The 13,494-nt window shown below is 36.6% G+C and overlaps 1 protein-coding gene across 1 annotated transcript; it reads right to left on the bottom strand.

Annotated features, from left to right (window-relative positions):
• Positions 1–1,165: 1,165 nt before the first annotated feature.
• Positions 1,166–2,125, bottom strand: LOC129483908 (olfactory receptor 52Z1P). The gene has a single exon (XM_055281322.1). It carries the CDS (start codon positions 2,123–2,125, stop codon positions 1,166–1,168), a length of 960 nt encoding a protein of 319 aa, XP_055137297.1.
• Positions 2,126–13,494: the final 11,369 nt, after the last annotated feature.

Genomic DNA, 13,494 nt, shown 5'->3' with positions numbered 1-13,494 from the left:
TATATATATGTGTGTGTGTACATACACATGTATGAAGGTACATCCACATGTAAATGTAGATAAATTCGTGTGTGTATATGTAAATGTAAGTGTTAATACATGTATAAATTTCTCCAAAAATCAGAGAAAAAGCTAAGCATAAGCCAAGCATGAATAGATTGCAAGTGTTTAAGATAGTGCCTCAAATTTCTCAAAGTTTTTTTTTTGTCTTTCTTTAGGTGTAAATAAGGTCATTTTTTAAACATTCTCATGGCATTGTTCTAGGCTTTTAAGAAGGAGAGATTGTAAAAATTTGTATTGATGTGACAGGATTAAGGTATAGTCTGTAGATAATATCATAGATAATTACTTTTGCTGTGATTACATTCTTTTGTATTTAAGTTTCTTGGAAAATATTCTCCTTAATCCTCCTTAGCTTTTTAAAAAATGTTTATTTTAAAAATTTATCACCCAGGTATAGAAATTTTCAATCATTTTACTTCTTCAGTGATGTTTCTGTTGATGCTATGATGCTCTATTGATGACTTGGGTCTAAAATCTCCACTATAGGGGGAAAATATGTATCAGCTTTTACATCATCCAGGTAATCTCATATTTGTTAATTTAATATTGGTTATTATTTGCTTTAATTCACTATTATTCACTCATTGAATACATATGTATTATGTCTATTCCATACAATAGACTTTGTGAGATGTCAGTGACTTAGAAAATATTTTAGGGATAACATTTTAACTTAAGTAACGGGTGTTGACAAAAATAACTATAATATTATGGCTTCATGTTATTGGTTCAAGTCTCTGCAAAGTACAGTGAGAGTGTTGTACATTTCAGCAGCATTTCATACTGACTATAAAAAGCCCAGTGACTGACTCAAAACCCCACTTCCTAGCTCTACGTAGGAAAAGTCAATCTGGATTAAACCCTAAAATATATTTCTCTTTCCTCAATTATCTTTATGTATTTTTAAGTTAAAATTCATGAAAATAGTATTTCTGAAAAAATGGAGAATTTCATTATTTTGAAGTATTTTTTTCAAAATCTTTGATCTTTGAGTGCCTTAGCAAAATTCCGTGGACACTTTGATAGACACCATCCTTTTAAGTGTGTTTGAGGATTTCTATGGACTGTATTTATTCTATTCCCTAAAACAGACTTTTTAATCTTAAAAGCATACACTGATAGGAGAGAAAAGCAAAATCACTCGATCTTTAATTTGTTTGGTCTTCACCCCATAAATGATGGGGTTTAGCATAGGGGGCACCAACACATAAAGATTGGCCACTAGGATGTGAATGTGGTGAGGGATGGTTTTACCTCCAAAGCGATGGGCAAGAAATGAAAAGAATGCTGGGGTATAGAACATAAGTATGACACAGATATGAGAGCCACACGTACTAAGGGCCTTGAATCTGGCAGCCCAGGAAGGTATCTGAAACACTGTGTGAAGGATCATTGTGTAGGATATAATGATAAGCACTATATCCAGTCCTGTAGAGAGTAGGGCCACAGTGAGGCCATAAATGATGTTGACATTGATATTGCCACATGCCAATCTGGCAATGCCCATGTGCTCACAGTAGGAATGAGGAATGATGTTTCTCCCACAATATGTAAGTCGGTATACCAGGAAGATGAACGGACAGCAGATGAAAAAGCTCCTGACCACAGCTGCTGTGCCAATCTTCCTGACGGCTGATGAGGTTAAAATGGTGGTGTATCTCAGTGGGTAACAGATGGCCACATAGCGGTCAAATGCCATTGCCAGGAGAATAGCAGATTCTGCCACAAAGATGAAATGTATGAAGAACATCTGAGACACACAGCTACCAAAGGATATATCCATGGAGTGGAACCAGAGGATAGCCAGCATCTTAGGGGCTGCAGCAGTGGCAAGCAGGAAGTCGGCTGAGGACAGCATGGATAGGAAGAGATACATGGGCTCATGGAGACTGTGCTCAGTCATGATCAGGAAGATCAAGAAGATATTGCCTGCAACAGCCACAATGTACATAAAAGAAAAAGGGATGGAGATCCAGGTATGCAAGCCTTCCAGCCCTGGGATTCCCATCAGGACATACCACACATCCTGGAGATTAGTGTGATTGCAAAAGAAAGGAGCCATATGTACAGTTTATTCCAGGCCTAGTGCCATTAATGAAAGACTACAAGGTTGAGGATTTAGAAGCACCACCTTAGGCTGAATGAGGTCTCATCAGATTTTTTTTCTTTCCAATGTTTTCTTCTCTGGGAAAGGAGAGTAAAATGGTTAATAAACCTAATATTTAAGTCATATGAAATAATTAATTTTTTGTACCTTAAAAAATTAGTAGACATTATTTAATAACTGCTTAATATGTGTCATACTACTTTACAAATATTAACTTATTAAATCTTCACAATAACCTACTGAAAAGCCCTTTAAATAACCATTATATAAATACTATTATTTCTACAGATGTAAAAAAAACCCACAGACTTTCAGCCTCTTACCCTAGGCCCTACTGGATTTAAAGTAAGGCAGGGTAAATCTGAAAGCTTTGATCTTTACTACCATCCAATGCTGCCTATCAAGATAAAACTAGATATAAAACACAGCGTCAAATTTTTTACTGATCATATCCCTAAGGAAAATAGTTATGAAATTGAGTTGTTCTGCTTACAGAAATGGGAGGGAATTAAGTCTAACAAAATAGATTTCAAGCAATATAGCATATATACCCTCTTCTACATTTATTGGCCTTAACTTATTGTTAAGCCATATGCTAGCCATTGAAGACATACAGCAAATTAAATTGTTCTGCAAATTAATCTATTCCTCAAAAATATAAGATAAGACATTATAAATTTAGCTATTTGCAATGCCAAACTGAGCTGGGTTTTTAAATGTATATGCCAGCCGGGCACGGTGGCTCACAACTGTAATCCAAGCACTTTGGGAGGCCAAGGCGGGCAGATCACAAGGTCAGGAGTTCCAGACCAACTTGACCAAAGCGGTGAAACCCTGTCTCTACTAAAAATACAAAAATTAGCTGGGCGTAGTGGCGTTTGCCTTTAATCCCAGCTACTCAGGAAGCTGAGGCAGGAGAATGGCTTGAACATGGGAGGCAGAGGTTTCAGTGAGCAGAGATCGTGCAACTGCACTCCAGCCTGGGTGACAGAGCGAGACTCCCTCTCAAAAAAAAAAAAAAAGTGTATGCCTCATAGGTGGTAAAGAATAAAATATTTTGTTTCTTTCCATTTCAGTCACTGATTGAAAATGAGATAATACACATTGTATTTATTTATATGTATATATATATTTTTTTATTATTATTATACTTTAAGTTCTAGGGTACATGTGCACAACATGCAGGTTTGTTACATATGTATACATGTGCCATGTTGGTGTACTGCACCCATTAACTCGTTATTTACATTAGGTATATCTCCTAATGTAAATAGGAGATATACCTCCCTCCCCACCGCCCCCCACCCCACAACAGGCCCCGGTGTGTGATGTTCCCCTTCCTGTGTCCAAATGTTCTCATTGTTCAATTCCCACCTATGAGTGAGAACATGTGGTGTTTGGTTTTTTGTCCTTGCGATAGTTTGCTGAGAATGATGGTTTTCATCTACATCCATGTCCCTACAAAGGACATGAACTCATCATTTTTTATGGCTGCATAGTATTCCACGGTGTATATGTGCCACATTTTCTTAATCTAGTCTATCATTGTTGGACTTTTGGGTTGGTTCCAAGTCTTTGCTATTGTGAATAGTGCCACAATAAACATACATGTGCATGTGTCTTTATAGCAGCATGATTTATATTCCTTTGGGTATATACCCAGTGATGCGATGGCTAGGTCAAATGGTATTTCTAGTTCTAGATCCCTGAGGAATCACCACACTGTCTTCCACAATGGTTGAACTAGTTTACAGTCCCACCAACAGTGTAAAAGTGTTCCTACTTCTCCACATCCTCTCCAGCACCTGTTGTTTCCTGACTTTTTAATGATGGCCATTCTAACTAGTGTGAGATGGTATCTCATTGTGGTTTTGATTTGCATTTCTCTGACGGCCAGTGATGATGAGCATTTTTTCATATGTCTTTTGGCTGCATAAATGTCTTCTTTTGAGAAGTGTCTGTTCATATCCTTTGCCCACTTTTTGATGGGGTTGTTTGTTTTTTTCTTGTAAATTTGTTTTTTTTTTTTTTTTTTTTTTTTTTTTTTTTTTTTTTTTTTGAGACGGAGTCTCACTCTGTCGCCCAGGCTGGAGTGCAGTGGCACAATCTTGGCTCACTGCAAGCTCTGCCTCCCGGGTTCACGCCGTTCTCCTGCCTCAGCCTCTCCGAGTAGCTGGGACTACAGGCACCCGCCACCATGCCCGGCTAAATTTTTGTATTTTTAGTAGAGACAGGGTTTCACCGTGGTCTCAATCTCCTGACCTCGTGATCCGCCCACCTCAGCCTCCCAAAGTGCTGGGATTACAAGCGTGAGCCACCGTGCCCGGCTTTCTTGTAAATTTGTTTGAGTTCATTGTAGATTCTGGGTATTAGCCCTTTGTCAGATGAGTAGATTGCAAAAATGTTCTCCCATTCTGTAGGTTGCCTGTTCACTCTGATGGTAGTTTCTTTTGCTGTGCAGAAGCTCTTTAGTTTAATTAGATCCCATTTGTCAATTTTGGCTTTTGTTGCCATTGCTTTTCGTGGTTTAGACATGAAGTCCTTGCCCATGCCTATGTCCTGAATGGTATTGCTTAGGTTTTCTTCCAGGGTTCTTATGGTTTTAGGTCTAACATGTAAGTCTTTAATCCATCTTGAATTAATTTTTGTATAAGGTGTAAGGAAGGGATCCAGTTTCAGCTTTCTACATATGGCTAGCCAGTTTTCCCAGCACCGTTTATTAAATAGGGAATCCTTTCCCCATTTCTTGTTTTTTTCAGGTTTGTCAAAGATCAGATAGTTGTAGATGTGTGGTTTTATTTCTGAGGGCTCTGTTCTGTTCCATTGATCTATATCTCTGTTTTGGTACCAGTACCATGCTGTTTTGGTTACTGTAGCCTTGTAGTATAGTTTGAAGTCAGGTAGCATGATGCCTCTAGCTTTGTTCTTTTGGCTTCGGATTGACTTGGCAATGCGGGCTCTTTTTTGGTTCCATACGAACTTTAAAGCAGTTTTTTCCAATTCTGTGAAGAAAGTCATTGGTAGCTTGATGGGGATGGCATTGAATCTATAAACTACCTTGGGCAGTAAGGCCATTTTCACGATATTGATTCTTCCTATCCATGAGCATGTAATGTTCTTCCATTTGTTTGTATCCTCTTTTATTTCATTGAGCAGTGGTTTGTATTTCTCCTTGAAGAGGTCCTTCACATGCCTTGTAAGTTGGATTCCTAGGCATTTTATTCTCTTTGAAGCAATTGTGAATGGGAGTTCACTCATGATTTGGCTCTCTGTTTGTCTGTTATTGGTGTATAAGAATGCTTATGATTTTTGCACATTGACTTTGTATCCTGAGACTTTTCTGAAGTTGCTTATCAGCTTAAGGAGATTTTGGGCTGAGACGATGGGGTTTTCTAGATATACAATCATGTCGTCTGCAAACAGGGACAATTTGACTTCCTCTTTTCCTAATTGAATACCCTTTATTTCTTTCTCCTGCCTGATTGCCCTGGCCAGAACTTCCAACACTATGTTGAATAGGAGTGGTGAGAGAAGACATCCCTGTCTTGTGCCAGTTTTCATAGGGAATGCTTCCAGTTTTTGTCCATTCAGTATGATATTGGCTGTGGGTTTGTCATAAATAGCCCTTATTATTTTGAGAAACATCCCATCAATACCTAATTTATTGATAGTTTTTAGCATGAAGCATTGTTGAATTTGGCAAAGGCCTTTTCTGCATCTGTTGAGATAATCATGTGGTTTTTGTCTTTGGTTCTGTTTATATGCTGGATTATGTTTATTGATTTGAGTATGTTGAACCAGCCTTTCATCCCAGGGATGAAGCCTACTTGATCATGGTGGATAAGCTTTTTGACATGCTGCTGGATTTGATTTGCCAGTATTTTACTGAGGATTTTTGCATCAATGTTCATAAGGGATATTGGTCTAAAATTCTCTTTTTTTGTTGTGTCTCTGCCAGGCTTTGGTATCAGGATGATGCTGGCCTGATAAAATGTGTTAGGGAGGATTCCCTCTTTTTCTATGGATTGGAATAGTTTCAGAAGGAATGGTACCAGTTCCTCTTTGTGCCTCTGGTAGAATTCGGCTGTGAATCCATCTGGTCCTAGACTTTTTTTGGTTGGTAAGCTTCATAAGTGAAGGAGAAATAAAATACTTTCCAGACAAGCAAATGCTGCGAGATTTTGTCACCACCAGGCCTGCCCTACAACAGCTCCTCAAGGAAGCACTAAACATGGAAAGAAACAGCCAGTAGCAGCCACTGCAAAAACATGCCAAATTGTAAAGACCATCGAGGCTAGGGAGAAACTGCATCAACTAACGAGCAGAATAACCAGCTAACATCATAATGACAGGATCAAATTCACACATAACAATATTAACCTTAAATGTAAATGGGCTAAATCCTCCAATTAAAAGACACAGACTGGCAAATTGGATAAAGAGTCAAGACCCATCAGTGTGCTATATTCAGGAAACCCGTCTCATGTGCAGAGACACACATAGGCTCAAAATAAAGGGATGGAGCAATGGAAGCAAATGGAAAACAAAAAAAGGCAGAGGTTGCAATCTTAGTCTCTGATAAAACAGACTTTAAACCAACAAAGATCAAAAGAGACAAAGAAGCCCATTACATAATGGTAAAGGGATCAATTCAACAAGAAGAGCTAACTATCCTAAATATATATGCACCCAATACAGGAGCACCCAGATTCATAAAGCAAGTCCTTAGAGACCTGCAAACAGACTTAGACTCCCACACAATAATAATGGGAGACTTTAAAACCCCACTGTCAACATTAGACAGATCAAGGAGACAGAAAGTTAACAAGGATATCCAGGAATGATATGAATGAATGAATTCAGCTCTGCACCAAGCAGACCTAATAGACATCTACAGAACTCTCCACCCCAAATCAACAGAATATATGTTATTCTCAGCACCACACCACACCTATTCCAGTTGACCACATAGTTGGAAGTGAGGCACCCCTCAGAAAATGTAAAAGAACAGAAACTATAACAAACTATCTCTCCAACCACAGTGCAATCAAACTAGAACTCAGGATTAAGAAACTCAATCAAAACCACTCCACTACATGGAAACTGAACCGCCTGCTCCTGAATGACTACTGGGTACATAACGAAATGAAGGCAGAAATAAAGATGTTCTTTAAAACCAATGAGAACAAAAGACACAACATACCAGAATCTCTGGGACACATTTAAAGCAGTGTATAGAGGGAAATTTATAGCACTAAATGCCCACAAAAGAGAGCAGGAAAGATCGAAAATTGACACCCTAACATCACAATTAAAAGAGAAGCAAGAGCAAACACATTCAAAAGCTAGCAGAAGACAAGAAATAAGTAAGATCAGAGCAGAAGTGAAGGAGATAGAGACACAAAAAACCCTTCGAAAAATCAATGAATCCAGGAGCTGGTTTTTTGAAAAGATCAACAAAATGGATAGACCTCTAGCAAGACTAATAAGAAAAGAGAGAAGAATCAAATAGACGCAATAAAAAATGATAAAGGGGATTTCACCACCAATCCCACAGAAATACAAACTACTATCAGAGAATACTATAAACACCTCTATGCAAATAAACTAGAAAATCTAGTAGAAATGGATAAACTCCTCGACAAATACACCCTCCCAAGACTAAACCAGGAAGAAGTTGAATCTCTTAATAGACAAATAATAGGCTCTGAAATTGAGGCAATAATTAATAGCTTACACATTGTATATCTAAGTACTACCACAGCAGCAAGTAATTTAATGTTTTCACATTATAAACAGGAGTCTATATTACTTCAATAAATTACTAGTTATTACTAATTACTATTTCTAAAAAACGTGGATAGAAGCAAGTGTAATATTGGGTGAAAAGAAAGATTAGGAGATGCAACACCAGGGTAGGTGACATATACACAGATAGATTAGATAGGTAGACAGCTAGCTAGCTAGATAGATAGATAGATGCATGGGTATAAACACAGATAATAATATGTGAATGACAGTTGGCTTCCATACTCTCTCAGTCCCCTTTCTCAAATAAAAGCTGGCTAAAGTTCTCGTTTTTTGAGGTGGCACAGGGGCTTAAGAAATGACTGCTCCCCCATCTCTTGATTCCATTACAGCTCAATATACTGATCATTGTATAGCATAGTCTGCTACCTTTACTTTTGTTTTTGTTAAGTGCTAAATATTCTGGTTTCAAATTTTATATGATAGAAATATTTGGGCCCCATTTTTTGAATTACAGTTTAGAATATAAAATACCCACATGGTTGAGCAATTTAGCCTTGCTTTAAGTTGGCATGAGGTTCTTTAAAAATATTAAGATAAAATTTGAAGTTATTTAACTCTGTGGATCTACTTTATTTACATAAACTAATTGTTTTACTATTTAATATATATCTCACACTGTTAGAATATTTTAAGTAAACTGTTGATGTTTCAGAGAAAGAAAAGATTAATTCTGAAGCATTCCTGACACAGTTCTAGGCCAGAGCCATGCATGTGAGTGAAGTGTACTTATAGAAGTGAGGGTTACAGTGACTGGGGCTTCATCAGGACATTAGGGATGGGAGAGAAGAATCTAAGTGAAAAAAAAATACAGGAATGAAGATAAAGGGGAAAGAAAACAGATTTTCCGGCCTTTAAAATTTTTCTGGAGATCTTTTGTGATACCAATGGTTTTTTAATACTTGTTTGTTTGTTTGTTTGTTTTTCCTAAAACATTGTCATATGTGATTACCCAAATTATAGGCCTGGGTTCCTTGTAGCATTATTCTAGGATATTTCTGATAGCATATTCTGGCTGAATCATGAATGTATCCACAGAGCAAAGATAGCATGGTGTAATAGAAACAGTATAGCTCTAAGGACATATATAATTGTATTTAAATACTGACTCTATGACCCTGGAAACGTCATTTAATTTAAACTTTAGTTCTCTTGCTTGTAAAATACCTAAAAATAAGCATAAATTTAAAATGTGAGTCATTTCTGAAGTCAGTATTTTAGGAAGGTAGCTACATAAGTCATTTATATCTCTATCCCAACAATAGATGACATCAAGGCACTAACAAAATTGTAGCAATTAAGACCAAAATTATTGTCAACTTGATTAAGTTTAACTTTCGGGACTTCATGCTTATTATCCATCAAACTGAGATTGAATTGATTTAGGGTATCCATAAATACTAGGAATAAATTTCTTTTTTTTCTTAATAAATTTCTTAGGCTGGGCACATGATATCAATTGGTAATCTTCACCCCGAATCTGTCATTTACTTTTATAAGGTGCAAACAGTTCAGCAGGGTGACAGACACATGAATTTTGAAATGGAGTTTTATTTTTGCCCCATCACCAGTATAATATCTTTGTTACACAGTGAAGAGAGTTAAAAATTTTGGAGTGCCGACTTCTTAATCTGTGCCTAGACTATTACCTGATGCATGATAGTCAATAAACTATAGAACAATGCACACACATGCACATACACACATTAAACTACTAAAATTTTTTATTATTGAGCCTTGTTTTAACTACTAGAATATAAATTCATTGAATCTTTGTACAACATTCAAATCTGCATATCAAAGAAAATGAGCATTATATAAACATATCCTAAGAGAAAACTAAAATATTCTTTTTGAAAATGACTCACTTAATACAAGAACACAAAAAATACTACAATTGCAAATCAACTCCAGTTAAATCCAAGTCCAGTACTCCATGAGTCAGAAATCAAGGAAAATGTGAGATGATTAAGTTGTTGGAAGAATGAGCAGCTTCTGCAGTTTCTTGCCTTTTTTTCTTTTCTGGTGTCATTTTCTACATGTTTTCACTGAGCATAACTCAGTTTACTTACTTGTATTTTCCAGAATCCTGAAGATATTTAGCAGGTTGAGAGGAGACAAAATAAATGCAAAGAGATATCCAAACACAAATAGGAAATCTGGAACTATTTATACTTCTTTTAAAGCATCTCTTGGGCCCAAGGTTTTCAGCTTGAGAGGACTGAATTTTACTCCTCCCATGGAAGGAGATGACACAGAGCTGGTTCTGGTACATAGTCCACAGGGAGAAACATACTGCATTCTCTTCCATTATAATTTGTGCATTTTTTTCTTCAGCCACCACTCTCTGACACCTAAGTTAACACATACATCTACATGTCCAGGTCTTTTGTCCCTATCATATATTGTTCCCAATAAGCCATTGGCAAATATAGGTTGCCACGGAGACATGTGGGAGAAGGACCTTACACATCTTAGATGGCATCTATAAGTTAATTATCTCATTTTATTTCCCTTTAATTTTTAAGGCTCTATTGCTTTCCTTGTTTTTTCTTGGTCAATGGTAAATGGGTCAGAATCTGAAGGGCCAAGAAATTATATTAGCTACTGTAGAGATCCCATTCTGTTGAAGGATACTCTAGTGAGGAATACAGATGAAGATAAAAAGATAGAAACAAATACTATGATATTCATGGAATTTAAAACTGGCTTCACACAGATAAACCAGATTTATGGAGAGAGATATTTCCTTATTCTCTCAAGTGAAGTCTTCCATATATCTATGATTTTCTGATATTTTTCAAGGAATCCCTAAAGGCTTTTTTCACCTATAGTAGTAAAACTTAGTAAAAAAAAAAAAAAAATAGTAAAACTTCCCAATAAATATGATGTTTGACATCAGCTGACCCTGACTGGATGATCTTGACTGGATGTTAGGCAAGTGCCCAGGTCCTCCAATCAGTCATCTAGACATCTTAGTTCTCACTGGCTAAGAGAGGTCATATTTTATTACATAAGTATGAGTGCTATATGGAGGGAGATATAAGAATTATCACATGCATTTCAAGTGCTTTCCATTCAAAGGTCTTGAAACCATAGTGAGGGTAAGTTGGATGGATTCACCTTGCTTTTTTAGACATTAAAGAAAAGGGTAGTACTTATCTTCCCACCTATCCTTGGAAAAGAAATTAAAAGAATCAAAGGATATTAGAGAAAAAGAGATGGAGAAAGGAGAAGGAGAATTTAGGGGACAATAGAAATTGATGTCTGCCTCTGACTACCTGGTAGTGACCAGAAGAACAAAGAATAGAATCCACGAGGGATACTCTGCTGATAACTTATTATAATATTTTTAAATCTAGGGACTCTAAAGCTTAAAGAACTTTTTTTTGAGCAAAAATTTTCAGTAAATAATGATTTCTGATGCATATAATAAGCAAGAGGGCAGTGATCCAAACTACTACTGCTGTGATACAAGTACCATGTTACTACCTTAAAACACACCTTCGGCAATATTCTGTGCAGATGAAATAATAGTTATTGATATGTTTAATATGTTTAGTTTTATTACAGAGGTCTACAGTCTTTGAGCCACATGCTTTAGAAAAATAATTTTCCAATTTTTATGAATGTTATATAATCATATTATTGATATCAAGTAATATCATTGGAGTCTTGGTGTGCCCTTAATAATCATATATCTATATAATTAATATACCTAGATATTTTTGCAGGGAACATGTAAGTATTACGTAGAATAAAGATTATAAAAATTCTCACATAAGTTCATGTCAGAAATTGCCATCACTTTAGAGCATATTGTGCTATTAAAAGACTCAGTTTTTAAATTTCTATGGATTTCAAGGAAATGGATAAATGATTGTGGCCTTGTTAACCAAAATAGCAGTAAAAATGGCTTTGGCTACTGATTTAATTTCTGTAAATTAAGGATGTTGGATTGCTTGAGATTTTAGCTCTAACTCTGCTTCAATATGTAAGATACTTCTAATTGAGTCTAGATAATTGTTCTATAGGAAAATTAGTGTCCTGGATGCTAGACGTTCAACCAAAAAATGAAAAAGATACAATTAAATGAAAGCCTTTATCTTACTATAGGACTTGAGTGGAGGAAATCCAAGAGAAGAATTCCAGATGGTCCTTTCTTTGAGCAACTAATTTGGCATAATTGGACACCTGGTTTCTTCTCATTTGTAAGTTAGTAAAGCTGGGAGTTGGTGCTAGTAAAGCTGGGAGTTGGTGCCAGAAAAAAGAGCAGAAACATTAATTTATTTATTCCTTGTTTGTAGGCTGTAGAGCAAGCTTGTCCAACCTGTGACCCGTGGGCTGCATGTGTCCCAAGATGGCTTTGAATGCTATCCAAGACAACTTTCTTAAAACATTATGAGATTTTATGGGACATTTTGTGATTTTTTTTTGGCCCATCAGCTGTCATTAGTGTTAGTATATTTTATATGTGGCCCAGGGAAGCCAAAATATTGGACATCCCTGCTGTAGAGTTTCTCAGTGGTTGGAATCAATATTTGCAGAGCCTTGTAGCTTTTTCAAAGTTTTTTTCCCCTGCCACATTGAAGAATAGCTTGAGCAATAGCCACTCTTCTTTCCAGGTGGAGTTTGTGAATTACTTTAGAGATGATTTTTATCTGGGAAGAATCATTAATATATTATCTCTTTGTTTAGCTAATGTAAGGTTATTAGGTACTTTTCTTTAAGGAAGGATACACCAGGACCTGCCTTAATAAGGCTTGATGACATTTGTCTTCCTTCTAATACATTATAATGTGTGTCATGCAGAGCCAATGTGACTGCTTGTATTAAAGAAAGTTTAATTCATTGTTTTATTGTTGTGTTTTGTTTACATTTTATGTATTTTGTTGAACTGTGTTTAATTACAAGAGTAATGCATGCCTGATATGGTTTGGATCTGTGTCTCCACCCTAATCTCATGTTCACTTGTAATCCCCAGTGTTGAAGATGGGGCCTGGTGGGAAGTGATTGGATCATAGGGGCAGAGTTATCATAAATAGCTTAATATCAGTCCCTTTTAGTATGTATAGTGGGTGAGTTCTCATGAGATATGGTTGTTTACTACCTCCCCACCTCTTCTTCCTGCTCCAACCATGTGAAGACACCTGCTCCTGTTTTGCTCTCTGCCATGATTATAAGTTTCCTGAAGCCTCCCTAGAAGCTGAGCAGATGTTGCCATGCTTCCCGTACAGCCTTTAGAACTGTGAGCCAATTAAACTTCTGTTCTTCACAACTTACCCAGTCTCAGGTATTTCCTTATAGCAAGTTGAGAATGGACTAATACAGAAAATTGGTACCAAGAGTGGGGTACTTCTATAAAGATACACGAAAATGTGGAAGCAACTTTGGCATTGGATAACAGGCAGAAGTTGGAAGAGTGTGGACGGCTCAGAAGAAGACAGGGAAATGAGAGAGAATTTGGAACTTCCTAGAGACTTGTGGAATGGTTGTGACCAAAATTCTGATAGTGA

This window comes from Symphalangus syndactylus, chromosome 6, assembly GCF_028878055.3.
Source record: "Symphalangus syndactylus isolate Jambi chromosome 6, NHGRI_mSymSyn1-v2.1_pri, whole genome shotgun sequence".
Lineage (NCBI taxonomy): Eukaryota > Metazoa > Chordata > Mammalia > Primates > Hylobatidae > Symphalangus > Symphalangus syndactylus.
This window is presented reverse-complemented; position numbering and strand designations above follow the sequence as displayed.